This window comes from Mugil cephalus, chromosome 8 (assembly GCF_022458985.1).
Source record: "Mugil cephalus isolate CIBA_MC_2020 chromosome 8, CIBA_Mcephalus_1.1, whole genome shotgun sequence".
Taxonomy (NCBI): Eukaryota; Metazoa; Chordata; class Actinopteri; order Mugiliformes; family Mugilidae; genus Mugil; species Mugil cephalus.
In genome coordinates this window covers 20,797,838-20,824,040 of record NC_061777.1, presented here as the reverse complement: position 1 = coordinate 20,824,040, position 26,203 = coordinate 20,797,838, and the positions used below count along the sequence as shown (strand labels likewise).

The 26,203-nt window shown below is 40.4% G+C and overlaps 2 protein-coding genes across 2 annotated transcripts; both read right to left on the bottom strand.

Annotated features, from left to right (window-relative positions):
• Positions 1-1,282: 1,282 nt before the first annotated feature.
• Positions 1,283-5,710, bottom strand: LOC125012350 (potassium voltage-gated channel subfamily V member 2-like). Its single transcript, XM_047592262.1, has 2 exons — positions 4,258-5,710; positions 1,283-3,136 (listed from the first exon to the last, which is right to left on the bottom strand). The coding sequence occupies exons 1-2, from the start codon at positions 5,593-5,595 to the stop codon at positions 2,867-2,869; spliced, it is 1,608 nt and encodes a 535-aa protein (XP_047448218.1). The 5' UTR covers positions 5,596-5,710; the 3' UTR covers positions 1,283-2,866.
• Positions 5,711-10,502: 4,792 nt separating this feature from the next.
• Positions 10,503-25,803, bottom strand: piwil2 (piwi-like RNA-mediated gene silencing 2). The gene is made up of 24 exons (XM_047590953.1): positions 25,671-25,803; positions 24,399-24,855; positions 24,213-24,318; positions 23,269-23,383; positions 22,580-22,758; positions 22,263-22,350; positions 21,672-21,782; positions 21,136-21,253; positions 20,523-20,647; positions 20,159-20,239; positions 19,954-20,067; positions 19,541-19,729; positions 19,380-19,464; positions 19,057-19,149; positions 16,227-16,367; positions 15,769-15,882; positions 15,399-15,587; positions 13,814-13,915; positions 13,605-13,721; positions 13,209-13,297; positions 12,854-12,959; positions 12,376-12,629; positions 11,992-12,099; positions 10,503-11,322 (listed from the first exon to the last, which is right to left on the bottom strand). Exons 2-24 carry the CDS (start codon positions 24,819-24,821, stop codon positions 11,166-11,168), a joined length of 3,204 nt encoding a protein of 1,067 aa, XP_047446909.1. The 5' UTR covers positions 24,822-24,855; positions 25,671-25,803; the 3' UTR covers positions 10,503-11,165.
• Between the last annotated feature and the right edge of the window lie 400 nt (positions 25,804-26,203).

Sequence of the window (26,203 nt, the reverse complement as noted above, 5' to 3'; positions counted from 1 at the left end):
TAGTTGCTGCTGAATTAGATAATAAACACAGGGTAAAGCTGTTTTACCAAGGTAAAGGACGCCTCTTTACTTTTAATAACTTGCTATTAAATAATCACAGTTATTTTCAATGACATTACTACTAATAACACGGCGTGGACTGTGCCGCTTCAATGGTGATGGCGTCTAAATGCAACCGGCAAGAATAGTTGTGGTGTTACGTGGAGAACATGTTGGACAAGTATATTATAGTGATGCATTATTAATATGTTTAAAGCAGTACAGCTGCGGTTACAGTCGTGGTTTGTCTGAAAGTTTGCTAGGTTACAGCCGTTAGCTAGCATGTCCCTGGCTAAAGGTTAGCCGGTTAGCGCGCTCTAAAGGGAAGTAAAATACGGCTGTCCGAGTATGTTTACAGCTTAACACGAATGACCATTTGTTTCTGTGAAGAAAAAAGAAATTCAAACCTTGATCAAAGGTGATACTGCCACCGGAGGAACCATAGTTTCACAGCAGGCTAAATGCTACCAACAGAGGTCACTTTTACCGGAAGTAGAACTTATGTTTCTTCTGTGAACGTTTTATCGCCGCTGATAAAGCTCGTTGTCGATCTCCTGCCACCTTCTGGAGAAAATGGTAAATGTCAGCGGACCATGAGTTTGTTTTTCATTTTAACTGTAAAACATTACGTATGCATTCACCTGCCAGTTCATTAGGAAGGCTACACTACTTTAAAACATCTATGAAAACCGCCCTGCACACACCTTAGCTTCAGGACTCGTTAGTGTTGAAACTGTGAGAAAGGTGATAATTAAACGGTGTGGTCGTTTTAGAGGATATAATTTGCAGTGCTATTAAATTACATTGAATTAACATACAAAATAATAGAAATAATACAATTAAATAGTACAACAAAATGACACAGTTAAATTAACAGCTCTCTGAGTTATTTCAAACATATTCTGTATAACGTTCATGAAGATACGATTTAGTGCAGGACTGTTATATACAAATGCATTTGTTTTCGCTAATGTACATAATAAACTGGTGTGTGTGTATATAATTAACAGCTACATCTCCACATGTTTAATAAATAATTTAGTTTATACTGTGTTAAATAATTAAAATGTTTTATTTATGCTTAAATTCATTATCTTGTTTCTTTTACAGCATAGTTTTACTAGAAACCCACTTTCTCTACATGCCACATGCTTTGCCTGCATCATAAAACTGCATCCAATGTTCTTAAGAAATATAACCCTGGGTCAATACATCTTATTCCTCATTTACTAAAACTGTCCCCTGGGGCATCTTGCTCAGAAGTCCGTAACAAGTAACCACTAAACCGAATAGAGACCAACAACAGCTTACCTTAGCTGTATTCCATTTCTGAGACCATGGTGATTTTCCTTTAATCCTTACTCTTCTGCATCATGATGAAATGGTAAATCTAACCACATTTAACATGCACAGCATCTAAAGGATTTTTTGGCAGTCACACATATGTTGATTACATGTCTCACCTGAGGTTGTTTTCTATTATTATTATAATAATAATGAGTGGTTCTCTTAAAAAATGACTTTGCAGTAAATGCCAGTCTTGAAGAGACTGCAGCACCATGGCCAGGTCTGATGTCTACAAACTGTATGTAGTCAGTGAAGACACTTACTCTTATGAGCAGAACAGAGTTTATTGAAAACCGAGTGCAATAACTGTGTTATATGGTTTAGCTGCAAGCATTGGAAATAAATCACACCTGTGGGCAAAATTACTGAATACCCTGTACACATGAAAAGCAACAACAGCATTTGGAGGTTTACCCAACTTTAGACGCGTCCAGAGTGAACACTGACTTAACACATTTCATCTGCAATAAGAAGAAACAACAAGCAACAAGAAACATGGTCTGTCTGATTTATTCTTAATTGTTATTAAAGCATGAATGCTCTCCTCATCCAAACAGGAGATTTGATAATACGTATTAGATGTTTTCATTTTGGGAATCAAAATCAAAAAGGGTACTCTGAAAACACAGGTAAATAATCACATATTTACGTTACAAAAACACATCTCCAACATTTTCTTAGTATGTAAGTGTGTAGTTCCTTTATATTGTTCAAACTTCACTGAAGACACAGACATTTTACACACAGTGATGGCATTTTTACGCAGCTATCGAATATTAATACCGTTCAAGTGTCATGTCATTATTTTTCACACGTTGTTCTCAAACTTTGACCTGTTTTTTTAAGTACACTACCATTGTGAATCTGGAGGACTCATAATTCACTGTGAAATATATAAAAAGATATGCCAATAACAAGGTAACCCTGAGGATATGTTTCTTGTATTTCCTGTTTTATTGGGTTATACGATTAAAAGAAAATGCATAGTTTCAGTCTCTGCCATACTTATATACTGTATAAGGTGTGATGCTTGACTATTTAGTAGCAAAAATATGACTTTCTGTATATACAAAAGGAAATACAGTGCCCATAACAGTATTCACCCACTTGGTTGTTTTCCCATTTTATTGCTTTCAGAAATAATAATAAAACGTATATGAAGTAAAATAAGTGATTGCATAAGTATTCCCCTCCTTCAAATTAATATTTAGTAGATGCACCTTTGGCCATTCTTCAGTCACATAAATAAAAAGGTCATTCATCCATCATCCATCACGGTGAACATGTTTTACAGTCACCGTGTAGTTAATTTTCTCCCCCATGTGTTCTCCACTGAATCCACTCAGTGCTCTTTGGTCCTTGCCAGTACTATGGGGCTGTAGAGAGACATCTGCTTGTATGATTTCTCTCTTTTGTTCAGCCTATTTGTCCCCATCACATGCATTTTGCACAGCTTGTTATATTCTTATGTATAAAAAAATTAAATGTGTGGGTGACATGGTGGGCTTCCAAAGCAGTGGCTGAGCCTTTTCGCTGTCCTCTTGGCAAACCTCACCTTCCCTCGATTCTTCAGGGAGGCCGTGTACTCGTTGGACTTGAGTTTAGAGTAATAGTCGGAGAACTTGTTGAAGAGGATGGATATGGGCAGACCGTTGAGGATAATACCAAAAGCGATGCAGATGAAAGCGAACATGCGGCCCAGTATGGTCTCTGGGTAGACGTCTCCGTAGCCCACGGTGGAGATGCTGACCTGTGATGGGGGAGGAACCAGAGAGTAAGAAGAAGAAGAAGAAAGGGGGCGGGATTCAGAGTGTGAACTGTAAATGTACATGGTAAGAAACTGGGACTTGATTTCTAATTACTGCCCTAGAAAGCAGATACACCAGTTCTGCCTTTGTCAAGTGACTGAACATTGGTTACAACCTCCTCTGGTGAACACTGCTGAGGGGTTTATGTTAACGTTATCATTGTTTTAAACCCCTTTTGTGGGATGATAGAGAACAGCTCTGCCTGGTGACCAATTTAATGTGTACTAGTGATAAATTACAGTATAGTTAAATTCAGATCTTTGAAACCGTATTTTGCTCTGCATGGCACAAATGAGAATATTATTCACTTTGTTTTATGTTTTCCTCTCTGCCATCCATTTGATTTCCATTAGGAGATGCACACACTGTATTTATACACGCTGACTTGTAGCAGGTCACCATTGTAGTTAGTCTTGTGCTGTAGTCACTAGAGTTCCCTGCTCCCTAATACCTAATTTTATAATATGTTCATTCAAAGCTGTATAAGGCATCCAGCAAACAGACTGTAGCAAATCTGAATGCAACAGCAGTAGAGCTCCATTCCTTCACCATAACCACCGCTATGATTCAGAGGATTATCATTTCCCTCCACTGGATTAGAATTAAGATTCTGCCACCTGCTCTGAGAGGAAGGGCAACGATCTGTTAATGGGTTTGTTTACTGCAACCGTTTCAAAGGTTTGTGTTACCAGTTTAATAAAAGTCTTTACTTGAGTACAGATACTGAGTTAAAATTATTCTACACTACAGAACTGATCTCAATCAATAAATACACAATCTAAACATTTAATTCCGAGACTGAATTGGGCATACAGATAAAGTGCAAGGATGAACCTGAGCTCACTGTGGTTTTTAAGTCAAGAAGCACTACGGTGTAATCTGATAACTTTGTGAGTGATTCAAGGGCAGACCACTTATTCTGACTCACTTGTTTACTTGTTTGTTAGCGAAGTGATCAATATAATATTTCTCAATTTCTTTCAAGGCCTTTGTGAATTTTCAACAGTATTACTTTAGATTTGAGTCTTTTTAAGATACTAAATTATACCAGAGATGCACTTACAGCTGCCCACCACCATGCGGCGGGAATACTGGTGAAGTTCGTGCGCGGCATATCATGCTCCACGGTATAAACCATAGCGGAGAAGGTGAAGATGCCCATGGCGATGAAGAGGAAGAGGCAGCCCACTTGCTGGTAGCACTGACGAAGGGTGAAGCCGAACGCCCGCAGACCTGTGGAGTGACGCGCCAGCTTCAAGATACGGAAGATTCGCATCAGTCTCATGATCCTCAACACTTGCCCCAGCTTTCCAACCTGCCCCACCGCTTGCATGTCGGCCTCGTGTTTCATGTAGTTTTCCTCGTTGTCGAAGACCTCCAGGACGCCCTGCACGTACTGAGGCAGGATGGCGATTAAGTCCACGGTGTTGAGTACGCTCCGGCTGAACGATCTGAGGTCAGGCGTGGATATCAGACGCAGCAGGTACTCCATGGTGAAGAAGGCGATGCACATGGACTCCACATATTCCCAGTACGTCTTGCCACTGAGCTGACCGGCATGAGTTCTGTATTGCATCTCCTCCACTGTGTTGAGAGTCATGGCCACCAGGGAGATGAGGACAAACAGACTGGAGGCCACAGCCATCAACTTGGCCTGGACGGATGAAAAGGGCTTCTCCATCAGGTTCCAGATAGCTCTGCGCTTGTGGCCCAAAAACATGTCATGAAAGAGCTCCTCATTCTCCTCGATCTCTACCTCAGCTTCCAGCTCCCTCTGGATTTTCAGCTGCTCGTTCAGTTCGTCCTGCCTCTCCTCGAAGGAGATGCGGCAGCAGCGGTGGGTGTTCTTGATCCTCACGCCCCAGTAGTTGATCTCCTCCAGGAAGTTGCGGGGGCACAACTCATCCTTGATCCAGAGCACGCCAGTCCTGTAGAAGTTGAAGATGCTGTGGAAGACGTCGGGGTCCCTGTCAAAGAAGAACTCATTGTTGGTCACTATGTAGTCGTCACACAGGTCCAGCTTCATGTTGTGGTCTGTGTAGGTGGCCAGTCGTCCTATTCTGGTCTTGGGGTACTTGGCAGCCATCTTGTAGGCTATCTGGTAGGGCTTCCCACCTACATTGATGTTGATCATGTAGTTCTTGGCGAGAGAAACCTGCTTAGAGAAGCCGTACGGAACATTGTCATCTTCTTCATCCTCATACTCGGCGTAAATGTCGTAGATGTCCCTGCTCAGCTCCTGCATGGAGTTCCATGTCTTCACACAGCTTTCCTTGGCCAGTGGATAAACCACCTCAGAAGGTCTTCGATTAATATCGGAATCGGTGACTTTATAGTTGGGGAAGAGACTCTGTCTCCTGTTCCACCGGTTGGCCACCTTCTTGGTGATCCCCGTCTCCATCGCCCCGAAAACTACACAGCGGACAGCAGCGCACTCTAACCGGTCGGCATTACTGGTGTCTAATACCCCCTTCACCTAAGCATAGAGGACATGAACAGGATGCCTCATGGCCCCATTAATGTTGCTGACTGAGAGGATCCGTGTGCTTACAGGGAATCTAAATACCATTATCCTCTGCTGAGCTGCTTGGCTGACACCACGTTGGTTGTGTGACATATCTAAATGAGTATCAAAAATGCACCCACATTAAAAAATATATTTCCAATAATATGAACCTATTTAGTGTTTACAGCTGTTCTGGGTGAAAATATGACATTAAAGACAAAAATCATTTGTTTTAGCACATTATTAAGAACACAAAGGCACTATGTCTGGTATTAATCTTTTTAAAATCCCCACAGATTAGTCAAGGAGAAGGATATGACCGGAAAATAGTATTGTGTGTCTTTTGTCACACTGGTGCTCTCTGAAGAAAACATGACATGATCATGTTTTCCAACTTAAATTTTTTTTTTTTTTTATTAGGGTGTTTTTAAGAAATGGCCATAAAATGTTCGTGTGGTCTGTTGTAGTTGGCAGTGGCTTCACGTTCACATAGTGAAGGAGAACAATGGGGGCTTGTGGATACATAAAAGAGGATAAGAGCATTAGTGGACTTCCTGAGTGGGAGGGGGAGCACAATTCTTCAGACGCGGAGTCAAGGCCACGGGTATCTAAAATAATCTAATCAACTGATAGAGAAGCATGCGATGTAACCTGGTGACATTTCATCTTAACTTACAGATATGAATGATTAAATCAGGTGGGATTTCTATCCAGAATAAGGCCAATATCAACAGTAACACAACTTTACTTGCCAGTGAACCTACTTATTCTGTATCAGATTATTGCCCCAGTGATTAACAGCGCATGCTGATGACTTTAACGATAAAGTGTATTAACCTTTAATTCAACTTCCAGGTGCCAGCCGCCACCAAGGAGTTAAAACAACCAAGGATTAAAGTCCTGAAAACGGGAACATTTAAAAAGAGTTAGTTACCAGGCTTAAAGCTAGCCCTGTTAGTGTAGTCTTAGTATCATAAGAAATAAATGGCTACCGTTAGCATACTAATGCCTCCTGGAAAATGAGCAGATGCAATGCCCCACATTCATTGTCACTCTGCAAATGCAACTTGAAGCCGAATTGACTCCTGTTCAACGTAACCTTTCTATAAATACTAACTTGCAATGTAATGGCTTACAAAGAGTACAAAAAAAAATACTCCACAGCATATGTCTGTCTGTCTACATATTCATGTTTTTAGTCAACAGTGAAATATCTGCTGTGATCCAGAAGTTGTTCATTGAGCAGATTTGTTAAATCATCACAACCATGTATGTTTATCTCCATACTTGCATTCTACGTGGATTAATATCGTCTCCCTCCAGGGTCTATGGTTTCCTGTTAGTCACAATTGTCCACAAGATTTACGGATCACATTTAGTAAAGTCCCTTCCAAGCTGCTTAGTAAAACAAGAATGAAGGTTATAATCCCTTCTGTAGGTTTATAAAGCCTCTTTTCATATACATTCTGTTATTTACAGCTGTAAAACTGGTCAGGAACAATAAATACAGGCATTTGACTTAACCTCTGCTGATGTGATCCTGCACGTTTAGTCGGCTTCAAATAAGGAGCTGGGCAGCATTATGGCTTTTTACAAACACTGTCAACACATTACATTTATAATTAAATGTACAAACTACTCAGTAGTTTACAGCATGTACAATATAAATGTGGAGATAGCATTTAAGTCCGAAGTAAACGTACTTATGTTGAAGCTACTGTAACAATTTTCATATTAAGAAACTAGTTGTGGCAAGCTGGTTAGGACTTCTACTTTATGCACCACACAAATATTTGAAATAATTGTTTTCAATAAATCACCTTCAGATATGTCTGTGTATTTTAAAAACCTGCCCCCAGAAATCATGGTAAAATCAAAATAAGTCGACCAAGACCTTCAAAAGAATTTGTCATCCTCTATGAGCCTGCTTCATCTGTAAAGCAAGTCTTGCCTTTCTGGCATGTTGAGCACATTGTTAAAAGTGTGAACATGAACAACACCTCCATCTAAAGTCCTACCACTTCCCCCTGTCCAACCTTTGACCTCCTCTCTTCCCCTGACACATCCTGTGGAAAAGTGAAGGTAGAAGAGGAAGCAAGTGGAGTCAGATTAAGAGGCACCAGGAGAAGTGAAAACAGTAATTAAATAAAATTCAACTCTATGTGGGGTATAAACTAAAATGCACTCATAACGTTATGTTACCATCAATGTTACTATCGCAATTAACGTTATAACGTTTCAGCTTAGTTTGTTGAGTCAAAAGCGTCGTTTTTCGGCAGAATTCAAACATATTTTCCTGCAAAACTGCTGCAACGTAAAGTCTTACCTCAGCACGACTGTCCCGGTAACGTTAGTCATTAAATTAGGAGGAGGCTGCAGTTGTTTTGTTTGCAGGATAACTTTTAACTTTGTTGAGTAGGTTACGTTACCTGATAGCTAACGGTGGCTAACTTTAGCCCCCTTTCAGACGATTAGCTACAACATTTTTTTTTTTCTTTTAACTTTATCTAGTCGCAAAATAATACGTTGCGTCTCTGCCAGAGGGGTGACTATGCTAGTCAACATCCAGGAGGCTCGAGAAATCATTTTATTTGGACTAAATATTTATTTATTTATTTATTTATTTATTTTTGTCAGACTTAGAAATATACGAGAATTTAATATTGATAAGTTTCTACACCTGGTGTATTTCTTTTCTATTTTAGTGTGCCATAGGCTTATTAGGACCATTTTAAGATTATAAAGGTGAAAAAGTGCCAGTTACGAATTGAAGAATTAATAATTTTAAGAGAATTTTCCAGAGGACTGAAGGCATCCGCTTCATCTTTTACAAACAATACTATGCAGGAAGAAGACAAGTTCTGTCTCGTAGAGATGAAGTACATCGGGATGAAACGTATAAAATGTATGTATAAATGTAAATGCATAAATCAATCGCAGACCTTGTAAAGACAAGTGAAGGAGGAACCGTATCAACAGTACATCCACAAGGCCCCTTCATGGCCTACATCGCTGTGAGGCACAACGTTAGATGGAGGCAAAACAGAGGGAAGCTTGAGGCAAACACTGTCACTTCCAACCATGAAAAGTTGTCTTGTTGTATTTTTGGCTGTCCAAACACTAGTTTTATCACATACCAGTCACTGCCAGTCGTAGACAACTTTGGTTTGGCTTTGGCGATTAAGAGAGGATTGGAGAGACAATCATCAACAACACTCATTTCTTATCAGGTCAGATTAATATGTAATGCATCAATTTCAGCCTGGATAACGTTATGGATTAGACTAAAGTGTAAGTGAAACTACGTTAAGTTAATCATTATTTGGGGGATTCTTGTTACATGGTAATGTTAACTTCTAGCTAACTCAACATTAGTTGTGTGTTTCCAAGCATAAGTTGCATCTACTGCATAACCCTCTACGGTGGTTCCACTTCTTGTAATATCTTTGTAGAAGAGGCTTCACTTGATAAAGACAGACCAGACTCCAGTGAGTGAGAGTGGAGTGGTTGGTGAATGTAGTCCCATCAGAGTGATTTTTTTTTGGTGTATGAGTGTATTAGTATATTCTCTAAAATGTGTTTTTCTCATCCATTTTTGCCAAAAAAAACAGTCCTTTGAAATATGCAGCGTATAAAGGTTACAGTGTTTCAGATGTTTTGCCTCCAGCTAAGCCCCGCCCCTCAAAAAAACGTCATACTTTACAAACTGAAGGGGTCCATTACAGGGCAGGGCAGTATATCGGTTCATATCAAATACCGGTATTTTTTTTCCATTATATGTGTATAGATGTATTATCATACCATTTTCAATGTAGTGCTTCTAAACACGCATGGTGCGCCTGCATCACTGTGAGGTGAGGTGCAGATGGGAAGTTTGCAGTAGAACGAGAAGAGCATGAAAACACTCAGTTCTGTGGGGTTTTAGGGTGACCAGACATCCCCAATTTCTGGGGACAGTCCTCGTTTTGGATGACCTGTCCCTCGTCTAAAGCTGTCCCCGAAAATGTCCCTGATTTTATGAATGAGAAAAAAAATTTTCACACAGCTAATGACATTACAGACATAGCAATTAATTTAAATATGTTTAAATATGAATATGTCAAAATAAATGAAACCATAATTGTCCCTGTTTCTTTGGGAATTTTATTTTTTTATCTCTGAGCTGTAAATGTCCCCAGATTTAATTTCAGAACGTGTTGTTTACATGTAATTATGCATGAAAAAAAAAAAAAAATACCGTGATCTACAGTGATACCGTCACAATTTCAAAAAATACCTTGATATACATCTTTGGCCGTACCGCCCAGCTCTAGTCTATTAAGAGTTGTTCCTCAGTATAACCTGACAGGCTGCTCAGCAAAGAACAAGCCACTACTATGTTAAATGGCTCCACATGGGAACAAACATGTCCCCCAAAGAACACTATCTCATGCAGTGGATCATGTCATGGTGCTTTGCTGCAGGAGGAACTGGTGCACTTCAGAAAACAGTAGGCATCATGAGTGATTTAGATAATGTGGACTGGGGATATACTGAGGCAACATCTCAAGACATTAGCCAGAATGTGGAGTAGTGGTTAGAGAAGCAGCTTTGGGACACGGCTGTGTCTGAGTCAATTCCTCATTAATTACCTAATGGATCTTTAAAATGGAAAATGACCTAACATCACTGGGCAGATTCAGACTTTTGCATTCTCACACTTTTGGTAATGTCAACAAATGTTCAGCACCACAGCCAAGTGTGAAAATGGCTAAATAAATGGTTTACTGCAAAGATGGACCATGGACCTACCCAGACCTTTATGAGCCAGTGCAGTCAGGCTAGTCATGCCCTTTAAGTGATTACACTGGTAACATTTATTTATTTATTATTAACATTTATTATATGGTGGCACATATGTGAAGCTAGAACCATGGCATCTTTTTGGGTATAAAAAAATGACATCAAAATAATTTACAATGAAAGTGAAATGAGCATGTAACCTGTTTTGACCACATAAAAATGAAAACATACTTGAGAACTGCTGATGGAAGCTTCTCCCTGGCTTGACCATCAGCAGTTCTAAACTTTAAAGTCACTCTTCACCAACAGCAAGGACAGGACAACTAGTTTGAACAATCTTGTCAGTCAAAGAGGAAATACTCTTCCTGGCTCTGCAAAGCCCATAATAGTAGAAGTAAAAATAAATAAAATCGTGAACTTAATTCAACCATATATAATGTAGAACTCAGACTACAATCAAAGCAACAGCTACACCAGACTGAATGAAATAAAGGTGGAAGAAAAATAACAACTATCATAAACTTGCTAATTTTCATTAGTATGGAAGACATTGAAGATAGAGAAGCTAACAGTCAAAGAGCGCCATGAGCCACTTCCAACTGGTGTCTCACATATTGGTAAGCTGCGGTGATTCATTCATTCATTCACCAATGCCATTTACTCGTCGTAGTCACTGGTACCGCTCAAAGGAAGAAGAGCTTGTCGGACAGCTGGACGGCCGGCTCTGAGTGCAGGTACTGGCCAGAGAGGTAAGCCAGTTTGTGGGCATATTTGCACGGTGCTGGAACACGAATGGTGCCCGGCCAGTTCCAGTATAGATGGCACATCTTGAATGTCAACCTGGCAGGGGACCAAATCAACAATGTTACATTTGAGTCTAAAGTCTAAACCATTTGAATTGCACCGATGGCGTAGAAGAAATTATCATGAGAATACTTGAATCTGTCAAGGACATTGTTGTTTTGCAGTTGCTCCCATGATGTTACAGTTTCAAGGTGACAGAGCCAAATACAAATAGAATAAAGTAATATAAGAAAAAAAAATATAAAGAATAAAAATAAGATATAAGATGCCGGAAAAATAAACAGTCAGTCTAATTCAGTGGCACTAAATACAAGCGGCAAACATGGAGCAGGTGAACTTAGCCACTTTGGGGATTGTGTTTCTTTTCGTTATTTATCTAATGCACGTGGCTCATCAAACCGCACACTATGACCACATCAGGCAGCGAGACAGAGCATTTCTCTCCTGCAATTAACGTTAAACAAATGAAAAAGAAACGGCACTGGAGGAAAAAAATGTCCTCTTGTCATGTCTGTTTTGGTTTTCAGCACCTGTGTATTACGTTACTTCCTGCATTTGGTCCTGTGTTTACTCTGGTGAGCATTCACACTGCCCACAAACCGCACCAGAGTTCGGTTGAGCTTTCACACCTGCTCAAATGAAGCGGACTAACGGAGGAAACAAACTCTGGTCTGTTTAAAGTGGACCAAACAGCTCTGTGGATACCTTTGCAAATGGTCCGGTGTGAGGTTTGCTGTGTTGTACAGAGTGATGTAGTGTGTAGGAAGTCCACAGCCCTGGCGAATGTGATGTGCCATCAGATAGAAGTCCACCCTGGATATGGGAAACAAAGAGAATAAAATGACCAACAAGAGAGACATTAATCATCAATGCATTTTGTATGAATATGCTTTACAGGTAGGAACTCTTTTTACTCTTCATAGTTAAAACAAAGAGAAAAATACTGTTGACACATTTTATGTGATCAATGTCACTATACAACATTGCGTCTCCTCCCCCCTTCAACCCGTGTGGCCAATCAGAACAACTATAAAAGCTTCAGTCGTGAGGATTAGTTCTGTGACACAAGAGTTTGTGTCCAAAACTGACCAGTCTTTCTGAGTGAGGGTGTGATCCAGGACAGTTCCAGGTGGAGGAGTGCCAAAGCTGTTTGAAGCCCAGGAGTAGAGAGTGGTGCTGATGCGCTTCTGAACCACAATGAAGACCAGCTTGGGCTCGTAGCTGGGGAGAGTCTCAAAGCATTTGATCAACTGTGGGATCTCGTACTGCTCCACCATCATCAGCTGACTGTCTGACACACCATCCCGATAAACCACAATCTTCTCTGGCAAGTTGTGGTTCACCTGCACAGAAGAACATGCACAAGTGTTATGTCCTTCAGATTACAGTGTGCTCTACACTCTGCATTTACACCTGCAGTGACATGCTTACAGCATCACTATCTTAACTAAGACAATAAACCTACTTAGTCCCAGTCATCTGTGATTGTTACGTGGGTTAGTTGTGTTTAAGAAAGGGGGAATTGAATCAGATGATATTTTTGTAATACGTTCTGGTAGATATTTACCTCATAGTACTTCTGCAGGGCTGCCAGTAAGCAAACTCTGAAACCACTGATCAGCTCCTCAGACGGTGTCTGGAAAATCACTCTGGAGTACCAGCGGGTCAGCGAACTGGAGTAAATACACAATGCATTTATATTAACATATCACAATTAAAGCACAATTTCCAGGAAATACACAATTATTCTCTTATTCCAAACATATTTATATTTATACTCATATGAAGATTGAGGAAGTTTATTGTAAAGATTATCTGGAGAGGCATCAACAGTGTATGAAGACTTGGTGCAAGGAAATGAATATTAAAACAACTTCTGAGAAAATAAAAAAACAAGTAACGAACAAAACTGAAATTTGTACCTGTTCACACTTGCAACAAAGCCCATGACTGACTGAAGTGCCTTGCTGGTGTCATGGTGGACATCAACTCCAACTACCATCAGGTGTTTCTGTTCAAAGAACGCACAGGTTTATCTTAAACTCATTTTAACCCTATGTTACATCCACTTACTATTTTCACCAGTAAAAACATTGGTGTTGTTGTTCCAGTAGCACTGTGACAGACGTCTTTAAACATGTGTTTTTATATGTTTTGAAGTTCTTTTCACATAATGAAGATACCTTTTAAATGTTTGTCCCTTCTGTACTATAATAATTACTATTCAGATAAGTCACAATTATGGTCTTGTCCCCCAAACTGTTCAGTCCCAGTAGATAAGTTGTCCTCTTTCTGCTTTTCTAACAGACAGTTCTCACCAGAGGAATGTTAACAGTCCACAGCTCTCCTCCTAATTTGCAGTTCATCTGCAGGAGTATCTTCTGGGCGACACTTTTCAACTTCTGTGGTTGGGAAATAGTTCTGACATTGACAGCCTAATGACAAGTAGAAGAAATCACAATCAATTAAAGATGGTTTTCCTCTAATTCTGAAACAGCAGCACAAACATAAGAACAACGTTACAAACCTGAGAAGGGACGGGTCTTTTAACACAGCACAGCTTCTTAATGGCAGAGTAGAGATCGTCTCTGTTGCCGACCATGATGCAAACTACCAGCTGCATGTTGGGCTGCACAGAGATGTGTCATGCAAACGTAAACGGGATCAACATCATTAGTAGATCAGTAGGTTTACCTCATCCATACCAGCATTTCTACATGGTAAAAAAACTAAACATCATGCAGCGATCCATTTCCTTTTTATGCAAAAAAAAAAAAATGCATCCGCATGCTGCCCTGTGCTACTAGAGACACTGTGTCCATGCAGCCCATACACGGCCCCTCCCCCACTAGCAGAGATCATGCAGATGGAAGCTGGAAAATGCTAGTGCTCTACCTCTTTTTACCTGTTTATTTTGTATGCATAAGAATGTTAAATATTCTCTCTTCAATAGACATTTGCATTTAAATTAAAATGGAAACATTTTAAATAAAAATTTAGTTTTGTAACATTTGTTATCATTGTGTCATTTTTATCACGTATATGGAGGGAGGAAAAGCAGCATCGGCTCCAAATATCAGTCAAGGCTGATGTAAAACAAAATCAGTACTGGCCCTCTCAGCCATCTTTATTTTATGTCACTCTCTACGTCGTCGGATATGTTAGTTGGTTTGGTCGCCATTGAAGAAGACACAGTTTAGGAGAAAATATGTCAGAAGACAGAGCAGAAAGGGAGATTTGTCTCTCAACTAACCCAGCGGCCTACGTGTTTGACCCATTGACAAGAAGGAGGGTTGAGAGACCCATTTTTGCAGAGGATGGAGGAGGTTCAGCGACTCCAGACGGAGACGGCAGCGAGAAGAGGATCGGCAACACTTCATGGTGTCTGGCCAGATGATCCAAATTTTAAGACCATAGCTCAAAAAACCCAAACCCCCCTCAAACAGAAATGTGTCAAAAAGGACTCCATAATGAGTAGCTCCATTCTTTAACCCTAACCCATTGTTAAACGTTTGATCAGCTGATGAATGGACCGTCTATTTCAGTTACATTGTTTTCAATAATATGCCTGCTCAAAACGTTTGGTCTCTTGCTCCGATGTCTTCTTTTTGCATTTTGAAGCTCTATTCAGAACCTACTGAAGATCCAACGGTGCAAAATGCTAATTCCAGTTCAAGATTCTTCCTTCTGAGTGCAGGTAGCCAACGTCGGAGAACGGGCGGTCGTATCAGTGGTAAATGATGGAAATGGACAGATTTCAGCCAGTCTTTAACTTCATAAACGTCATGTGAACATCCAGGAGCAATACAGTACATGCCTCCTTTAATTGGTTTTGTAATCTGCTCTTCGTTCCCTGTCATTTTTAATGTATATGTAGCTGCTCAGTGCGACGGCAAGTTGAGCCAATCACTCCACTGACGTCACGTCCAGTCACACACCAGCAAAGATGTCACCCAGCGAAACCTAAATACCTTATTAGCATTAGAGACCTTGATTAAATTATCCAAACCATGTCTAGTGTTTCATGTCCTCTTTAAAGGAAGAGGGCAGAAACAGCTTTTAAGGGGGGTATGCGTTATAAGACTTGTCAAAATGTTCATTTCATGTCATACCTCACTGATAAGCTGAGAGTGGATGCTCTTAATGTAAGTCTCAGTCCGATCATCCTTCAGCTCCACGCGAATGGGTCGTTCCAGTCTTACCCCAATAGGACCGGCCACCTTGTTAAAAGTGGAAATCATCTCGTCAGCTTGCTCCGCACAGCGTCGAGGGTAGAAGATAGCCCAAATGCTCAAGGGGATCTGAGTGAAAGATGGGATGGTGAGTCAGTGATGATGCAGTTTGGGGTTTTATTTAGATCACAAATGACAAAGCTGTAGCAGGCCGGACGATGTGGGTAACTTATGCAACTTGACGGTTAAAGTTTTTCCATGTTTCCTAATTGTTCCTAATCATTACTTTCAACACATTCAAAACACTCACAGAGCTGATCGAAGAATCCCTCACGATCTCTCTGGACCAGGACATATCAGTGCTAGTGACAAAAGTTGAAGACTGCAGACAGATGGTCTCTAGGGGCAGAGTTCGACCTTTCATCTGCAAAAACAAGATGCCAACAATAGAGAAAAAACAAAGACAAACACATCAACACTGAATTCTGCCTTCCAGCTGTTCCACTTCACTTCAGTGATCCCCTCAGCCAGTTAGTCTTTAAATATCCTACAGATACAGTTTAATATCCTGTTCCTCGAAGCCAGATTTCAAGCGTTTGCTGTTCAAGCCTGTATTTATTCCCTGCATTTATTTCTCTCCATTATCCAACAAAAATAGTTGCGCAGAGAAACCTTGCACACTGATTTATTCATTATGACACTAACAGGGTTAAACAGTCCACAAAAAAAAACTAGGAAGCGTTTCTCTGAAGTGTCTCATGTTCTTACCACAGCAACGTCTGAGCCAAACTCTAGTCCCCATCGGCTGAGCTCCTTCAGACTCTCAGGGTTACCGCTGATGTTCTTCAGAAGCTGATTTATTGAGTGGGTGTGCTGCTCACTGCTCACATTGATGTGCATGGTCAAATCCTACAATATATAAAAAGACATTCTCATGAGTTGGCAGTCAGCATTCTCACAAACGCATTTATTATTATCCTTGTTTCATAAAAACAAGCAAAAAAAAAGAATGCATTCAGAGTTCAGAGCCACTCGTGTTCAACTATTATGCTGTTTTATTATACTGTTTACATTTACATGCGTGTTCTCAGGTCAACCAGTTCTCCACAAAACAATATTTTTTATAACATAATATGTTGTCTTCTGTTTTTTAAGACTGTCCAGCCACTATAGTTACTTAAACAAGGATGTAACGTTTACCAGTTTCATGATAAACCGCGGTAATGGTGGTTAGGATTACCGTTTCAAAATTTTATTATCATCAAAACCGTGTTTGATTACTACATAGAATAATTCATGGTGATACGGCTCATTTCTGGAGAGGCAGCAGCACTCACTCCCTCAGACACCAGCGTGTATGCGCAGTTTGCTCTGAAGGCAGCTGCACAGCGCAGATACAGTGGGGGAAATAAGTATTTGATCCCCTGCTGAATTTGTAAGTTTGCCCACTTCCATAGAAATGATCAGACTCTGGTTTTTATGGTTGTTTACTGGTTATGGGTATAGACAGAATATCAATCGAAAATGCATAAAAAACACACAATCTAAAAGTTATAAATTGTTATGCATTTTATTAAGGGAAATAAGTATTTGATCCCCAACAATTCACTTAGAATCCAGGCTCCTACAGATTGGCTGGTGCGCATGTGGCACACAGCTGTGCTCAGTCAACTAATTACCAATACTCCTGATCTTAACTCGTCATGTATATAAAGCACACCTGCTCTAAGAATCAGTTTCTTACATTCCAACTTCTACAGCACCATGGGCAAGACCAAAGAGCTGTCAAAAGATGTCAGGGACAAGATTGTAGACCTGCACAAGGCTGGTATAGGTTACAAAACCATCAGCAAAAGGCTTGGTGAGAAGGTGACAACTATTGGTGCCATTATTCGCAAGTGGAAGACCCATAAAAGGACCATCAACTGTCCTCGGTCTGGAGCTCCCCGCAAAATCTCGCCTCATGGAGTGAGGATGATGATGAGAAAGGTGAGGGAGCAGCCTAAAACAACACGGCAGGAGCTTGTTAATGATCTGGAAGCAGTTGGGACCTCCGTCACCAAGAAAACAGTTGGCAACACACTGCGCCGTTATGGATTGAACTCTTGCAGTGCCCGCAAGGTCCCCCTGCTCAAGAAGGCACATGTACAGGCCCGCCTTAAGTTTGCCAGTGAACATCTAAATGACTCAGAGAAGGCTTGGGAGAAAGTGCTGTGGTCTGACGAAACCAAAGTTGAGCTATTTGGCATTAACTCGACCCGCCGTGTTTGGAGGATGAAAAAACGTGAGTATGACCCAAAGAACACCATACCCACGGTTAAGCATGGAGGTGGAAACATCATGTTTTGGGGCTGTTTTTCAGCAAAGGGTACAGGGCAACTTCACTGCATTATGGGGCCAATGAATGCAGCCATGTACTGTAACATCTTGGACAAAAACCTTCTTTCCTCAGCAAGAACACTGAAGATGCCTCGTGGGTGGGTTTTCCAACATGACAATGACCCAAAACATACTGCCAGGACAACAAAGGAGTGGCTCAAGAAGAAGCATATTAAGGTCATGGAGTGGCCTAGTCAGTCTCCAGACCTTAACCCGATCGAAAACCTGTGGAGGGAGCTGAAGCTCCGAGTTTCCAAGAGGCAGCTAAGAAACTTGAAGGATTTAGAGACTGTCTGTAAAGATGAATGGGCCAAAATCCCTCCTGCGCTGTGTGCAAACCTGGTGACCAACTACAAGAAACGTCTCATCGCTGTGCTTGCCAACAAAGGTTTCTCTACAAAGTACTGACTTGTGTTGTGCTTGGGGATCAAATACTTATTTCCCTTAATAAAATACATAACAATTTATAACTTTTAGATTGTGTTTTTTATGCATTTTCGACTGATATTCTGTCTATACCCATAACCAGTAAACAACCATAAAAACCAGAGTCTGATCATTTCTATGGAAGTGGGCAAACTTACAAATTCAGCAGGGGATCAAATACTTATTTCCCCCACTGTAACACTCTCCGTGAACACCACCCAAAACTATACAACGAGGGGACATTAACTTGTAGCTGAATGCATGATGTGGAGACTTAGAAATAGTGGAGAATGTCATATTTTGTCTGTCTCACTTTCCTATAGTTCGTCAGAGAAAACTGGAGTTTTACGTGTCAGTAACAATACTCTTGTAAAAATACACGTTACTGACACAGAATCCTAGGGGAAACATTGAAACATGTTTTGTTTTCACAGGAGTAACGTTAACGTGTGTCTCAGTCAGATAATAATAAATGTTCTTTTCCATTATTTACAGAGTGGGCATGCATCTGGCAAATCCAGTGATGCTATTTCTACTACATCCTCAAGTTCATTGTGCTCGTTTTGTTGTTTGTTTGTTTTTTCTATATAAAATTTGGTGAAATGATTTCACTGCATGTATAAGTACTTTCTGAACATTTTGAGCACATTTCAACAATACTGTGATAATTTTGGTCACAACAATCGTGACATGAAACATTGTATCAAGTATCTCTATACTTAAAGTAGGTTTCAATGCTTTAAAGTTGAGAGGACGTGGGAGGAAGAGCTCTGTGCTGTCTCATCAAACGTACCTTCATAGCCCTGAAGTCCTTCCTCATCTTCTCAGGGATTCCCGTCATGAAGGAAAGCTCTGGCACTAAAAGGATCTCTCCAGTAATGAGTTGCTGCAATAAATAAAATGAATCACCTACACAGGTAAATTTTTTACTTTCTCTTTGTCTCAGAGCATTTATTCTTATTGTTTGCGTTTTTATACATTCAAAGTCCATTCTTAAAATCTGGAATCAAAGTAAATAGAAGGTGGTATTCTGATTCAAGAGGTGGTGATGCAGCTTGTGTATTTATATTTCAATGACATCAATGTCTAAATACATGAATTAATGGAGGACTTAACCTTCCCTCCTGGCTTGGACCTCTCCTTCGGCCGATGCATGAGTAAAGGCTGGCTCAGCTCTTTGATTGTAATCCCATAGTTCTTGCTGTTGAAATGTCAAAACCAATTCAATTACAAAGAATCAAAATCAGATGTACCTGAGCCTTTCATTGCAGTCTTACCTGTAGTACTCTGCAAAGGTGGTTGTTGAACCATCCATCATAGCAAAGGTGTCTTTTGGCGACTTGTTCCAGTCAATGGAATCAATGCGGTACGTCCGGTTGTTGTAGCGGGTGATGATGATGCTACCGACGAGTTCTTTGGTGCATTCGTCTTGGAAGTTCTCCCTGCTCTGCTGGTACAAGCGGTTCCTGGCCAATAGCAAGAAACAAGTCAGCATTTCCCTCTTCCTCTTAAACACGATAGCCCTGTGTCTGATTTAAGTTATTGTCCCTCAACTTCCCCTAACAAGTCACCCAACCATACAGAGGGGAAGCAGAAGAAACAGAAGAACCCACATTGACTCACAAATGTACATCCTTCAGTGACCTTGTAGCTGCTTGTAGCTGCCATTTGTTTTACCGTGTAAACTCACATGACGTCCAGCACAGAGTCATTCCGTAAAACTTTGTGGGAAACGTCCACAGACAGGTACAGACCTCCATCTGTGCGCTTTATACAGGTGGAAAAGCCCGGCCACACTTGAAGCCTACAAACAACAGACAAACAGGATAATAACTGGACTAGAGCCGTCATGACATTAACTGGTGTCTGGTGTCAAATTACAAATCGCTACCGACCCTTGCTTTCCAAGAATGACTGCGCTCTCTGGATCATAATGGTTACGGCCAACCATCTTCAGTCCAATGATTTTCATTACCCTTGAAAAGAATGAACAATGGGTCACACAGGAAAACATTTCATTAAAGTACTTGAATGAATGAACTGAGGCATTTGTGTTCAATGTTCTAATTAACATAAAGTCCTGTAAGAATATTCTTAAACTTAGGAAAACAATTGAAAACTGGCCAAAAACCTTATTTTTGAGTTAACTTGTTTTAATTTCTCAACCTGACATGTTAAATAGAAACTTTTCTATAAATGAATGATTTCTGAATTTTCTGACATCAAAGTGGTTAATGTCAGCCTGTGTAGGAAAGATACCTCCTGAGGACTACGTTGTAGAATGGGATGCAAAGATCAGAGCTGGGAGGCAATATCTTCGTCATCTGGATTTTGATTTGTATTTCCTCATTATCGGTCCGTCTCAAACTCTTGAGAACCACCACCTGGACGTCATCAAATTATTGTCATACAGAAAAAACACTTAAGATTGCCAAATGTCTCTTTAGCGAGTCATTTACACACATGCACACAGTCATGCAGTATCTGAATCATTGAGATTGGATTTTACTCTTCGAGCTCCTGGTACAAAGTCTGTGAAATGTCCAGGGAGAGGATAATAGTCTGAAGAATTTACAGCATCAGAGTGAAAGTTGATGTGAGTCATGTCGTGCTTCCTGCAGGCGTCCCCTCTCTCCCAAACCAATCAGTATATATCCCGCAGTGAGAACCAACAAAGACATTTTCTGTTTTCTGTGTCATAACAGCTTACGTCATCCAAAGAGTTTTTTATTTACAATGAATTGTAAGAATGTTCTTGTGTGCCAAAGTCTAGCCAGTCCTTGAAAAGATAGATATCTTTAGGTAAAAATAAATGACTGTGCAGTCTTTGTACAATTACCACATTCAGTCAATCGGCAACAGTGATACTTACGTCATTCAGCTTAACAGGCAGGTACAGTATGGAGCCATCGAATGCCACTACATCCCCTGTGGTTGGGCGGTGGTCTTTCATCATGCCAAAACGCATTGCCATTGACTCAACATTTGGTCTGATGATGAAAATGGGACGTTCTAATTCAGAGAATAAAGGACTTTGGCCCAGTTACAGACTGACAATATTGGTCCAACAACTGGGATTTTATAAACAGTCATTTAGTCTAATTAGTTCAAGATGTACACTACATAAATTTTAACATTTTTATTTAATAGTATCATTGGAAAAACGTTTAAAAAGGTTCCTTTATTCATTGATTTCATGATAATATATCTCACAAGAAAACATTATTTTTTCATTATTATTAAGTACCAACCGTACGGAGTGAAAAAAATAGATAATAATCAATTTTAAAGAACAGTCTTCAGTTGCAGCGCTACTTACATCACATATAAATATGGGTGAAACATCCCACTATTTCCTATCAAGTGGATGCTGAACAGAGGAAACAGTGAAGGATTGCTGATACTTACGTGAAGGTGACATGGTACTGATACACTGCTTCATTCTTGCATCTAATTGGGATGTGGTTTGTCCCAATAGTTATGGGAGACCCTTTTGTTCCCACCTTATTAAGAGGCACACTGACCGAGAGGAGAATATTAATGCACACAAGATCATTTCATCAGTTATTATCTTCCATAGAGAACTATATATTTTTGTGGAGGTTAAGACAATAGTGAGCTGATGTCTAGAAGGAACGAGGTTCATCATACTACAAAGGACATAGTTAAACACCTGCAAATAACCAACACGTATTGTACACTCTTAGCCCTCTACCTAGTTAAAAAACAATTAAATGTTTCATCATGTGCACACAATATATAGAGATTGTAACGTTATGATTTGTTTAGCAATAACAACAGCAGCACATGGAAGAGGAATCAGTAGATGACCAATATATTCTCTCTCTCTCATCGACTGCAGTCATGCTAAAACCAAACAGTGTGAATAAGTGCCAGTGCTGCTTAAACACCACAAAAGTAATGGGTGATGAATGTCTAGCGGCAGTGCAGTATGTTCTGACCCTAGGAGCTAAATGCAAAAGAGAAAAGCATACTCACTGGACTGCCTCCATTACCAGTTCCTTCTTTGCTGGTGAAGTAGAAAGCTCAAGGGCCTCTTGAATAGTTGGTACAGGGGCGGCAGTTCCTTCACAGTATTTACATTTCATTAAACTTATTTAATTTTATTTTGAATTTCACAAAGATGCCTTTATGTTAATTATAATGTACTGTCTTAGACGAGCAGAAAACACACTCTCCAATTGTAAAATTATTTTCCCCCCAACAATCATGAAGCTGCATTCTTCCCTAAATCCAACTGAGGGAGTCTTTATGTTGTGTTTTTCTAACTGTCAATAACGTTTGAGTTTCATTACCTGTTTGTGAAGCCTGAGGGCTTAGGGCCATTTGTGGCCCAGGCGACTGAGAAACAGACTGGACCTGACCTGGAGGGAGAGAAGCAAGCAAACTGCGTCCTCTTCCAACTCCAAGCTGCGGCATCGCGGTTCTTCCAAGCCCCACCATCCCCTGAGGGGACAATCCCCGGCCATGGAAACTGTAAAAGGTCAAACGTCACAGTTACAATTTTATCAAATTTTTACTATTGTTGTTTTATGTTCCTATTTCAAATATACAGCATCTATTTTGAACAAACATGTTTTGTCTCGAGTTCCTTTAGGCCAAAAGAAAAACATAAGATTTCCTTTCTTTGGTTGTGTTTTATAGTGTTAAGTGGATGCCGTTACTTAACCTTGTCATTGTCTGGCAAACCTCAGACCTGCATGAGTCTGTAAGAAAACAGCCACATCAGATCTGTCCTGTCATATGAGATGGATAACAGAGAGACGTGGATGCCATGTCATATACTCTCATCACATCCCCAAACTAAAGTTCGGTTGTTCGTTTTCTGTAACCGCTTCGCCTCTAGGTCCCAAGTTAGAAGTGAAAGGTACTGATTCAGTTCAGCTTATTATTATATCAGATTATTACTGAACTGTTCTTTGTGTTGTGTTATGTTTTTCCTTCTTTTTTTGTCTTTATGAATTTACACAGTTAAGAGTGAGACCTGCTGCCTCTGCCAAGCATGTCTCCAGACTGGACGACCCTCTCTGGGCTGTGGAGGACACCTCCTGGGACACCCTGCAGTTTCACGTCTCGTATATCTCCAACTGCTCCTCTCCCTGGAAGAAAAAGAGAGAGAGAAAATAAAAAGAAGCAAATCAGCTGACGCGGCTCTTCTTCCCACACACTAAGTAAACCTGCTTTGGCAGTTGATTACAATGGGTCAACAAATTTGCAAAAGGCCTCTAGACTTGGAGTTCATTCAGATTCAGACAAGACATTTTTAAGGAACAAATAACAAAAAATAGAACAATACAAAGTATATACAGTGGTGAAAACAAGTTTTTGGACACTCTATGCATGTATGAAATATTGCATTAAGAATCACTCTTAGGTCTTCAAGTGCAATTACTTTCAGTACAGTCACAGACAAAACGCTAAACAAAGAGACAAAAATGGCTAAAACAAGGAACACAACAAAGGAAACACGCCTGAAGATGCAGACTGTCAGCCAGGAAGAGTACAGCTGCCACCAGATTGCCAGGAAATGCAGATGCAGTCCTTCAGCAGTTGGATACACTCTGTAGAAGCATTATCTCCAGCATGTACAGTAACCACTGTCATGAAATGGTGGCAGCAGTATCATGGTTCGGGTATGCATGAATGCTGCTGGTGTTGGTCATCTCACCGTCCGTGATGGCACATTAAACTCTGCCAAATATGCACGTGCACTGTTTGATGGTACACTGCACGTGCATCTTATTTGGTGGCTTGAAAGGGAGTTTAACAGCTAAAGTGTGTTCTGTGTAACTAATCAAGGGCAAATGTCTCCCCTGTGAGGATTCCTTTGGCCTGAAAAACCTGGTTTTCATAGAAATATCAGCTGTGGATGTGGAGGTTTTGCACTGGAGGTACCTTCATATCTCAGGATAAGTCTTAAATACAGACCCAGTGGTGACACTCCTCTTCCAGTTGTAGCCATTGATGGCTCGATGCCCATTCCTCTAAACATTGAGATCAATGATGAACCTTGACCAATGGTTGGCGTGACAATCTGTGATGACACAAAAAATAAATTTAGAGAACTAAAACATGCAAATGGTATGCATATAGTGTTTGCTGTCAGGTTCTGACCTCTTCTGTTGCCTTAGTAGGAGCATCCCAAGGTAGATCTGATGTCAATTCCTCAGTCGAAGGTGTATGTCGGTGCTCTGGCTCCAGCTGAGGTAGGATTCCACCTCTCGCCACACCTACCTTTGTTTGAGCTGCTGGGAAGAACAACCCCCTGGCTCGGCCGAGTTTTAAATCACTAGGCTGTAGCCCTGTAGCTCGTCCCATCCCTGGTTCAGAAGTGGGCAGGGCTGCTCCTTGTCCTTGTAAATCAGCACCAGGGCTGGTTTGTCCAACTCTAATTTGTTCAACAGTAGGCTCTTCTGTAGGGATCAACAGCCCTCTGCTACGTCCTACACCCAACTCCTCAGACTGTAGTCCTCTTCCTCGTCCCAGCCAAAGAACGCCCATCATATCGCTGATATTAGGAGACTTTCTTGGGTCCATATTGATATTGTCAGGTGACACAACAGTAGATTAACTGCAGGGAAAAAGCCAAATAATGTTATTGGTTGCCTACTAATAATAAAATGAAGCATCGGAGGTAAAGGCAGTTTACCATGGTATGTTTTGTCTGAATGGCAATATGCATCTTGATATTCCCTAAATATTAGCTTCTGTATTCTGCCTAGTGTCAGTCAGCATCAGTCTATGCTCGTATACACACACACACACACGAGTCTGAGGAGACTGCATTTCCAGCTGTGGCTCTGCTAAAATGATCGTAGATATTAATTAAACTTCTCTAGTGTATACATTAATATAAGGCGCCAAAATGCATTAAGCTACGTTGCCATGTTAGCTAACCTAATATAGTCCGAACTTAACTGTGTTTCATAATAAATAAGCAAATAAATTACCAACATTAAAAGGAAATGTAGTTTAGTGTCACTTGCTTTAGAGTGTTTTTTTAATGCTAATTTTGATTAGCTTGACATACAGCACCTTAACGTTACTCCACAGGTTTCCCAAACATAATAATCTCATTCCCATAGTTGAAGCGTCCATTACCAAGCTCGGCTATCTGACCCTCAAAATGAACAGAGCTCATTTTTATTAGTCAAAATATTTCTCTACAGGCTCTGGTGTTAGCATATAGTGCTACGGTTAGCCAAAACTACGGGCGGCTAGCTAGCTAACTGAAGCACGTGTTTAATTTAATTAAACACGTGATTTCGACAACCATTTAGAAATGACACTTCAAAAACAAACTCCCAGACAAAATATATATTTTTCAGTTTTTATACAACTAAGAATAGACCATTAGCCCTTTAAATGTACAGCTGGATAACTCACCTGTAATACTCTGGGCCACCTTTATGCAACAGGAGGCGAATCGTGACAGACTATTCCTACAACTAACTCCAACGTTGACTTATGGTACCTGCCTTCCGATTAGCCCCATTGGCTAATCAGCACATTCTGCGACGAGGCATTGGTTTAATGAACCTGTCAATCTTTTATTGGAAATTTACACGACGCGGTTAAGTATTGTTTTGTCGCCCTCTGATGATTGCCTTATGTACAGCTCAGGTTTATCAGTTGCCTCCAGAAAAATAAATAATAATAATAAAAAAAAATCAAATTGCCACTGCTTGGCCAAAAAAAGTCGCCACAAAAAAGGAAGGCCACAGACTAATATTACATTGTTTCAATAGGCTTCTGCAATATTTATTTCCATCTGGTTTTGCATTCATTTTTCACCAACATCTTGTATTGATGATGGGGTAAAGATCTGGACTCTGTGGTGGTCAATCCATGTGTAAAAATGATATCTCGTGCTCCCTGAACCACTCTTTGACAATCTGAACCCCATGAATCCTGACATT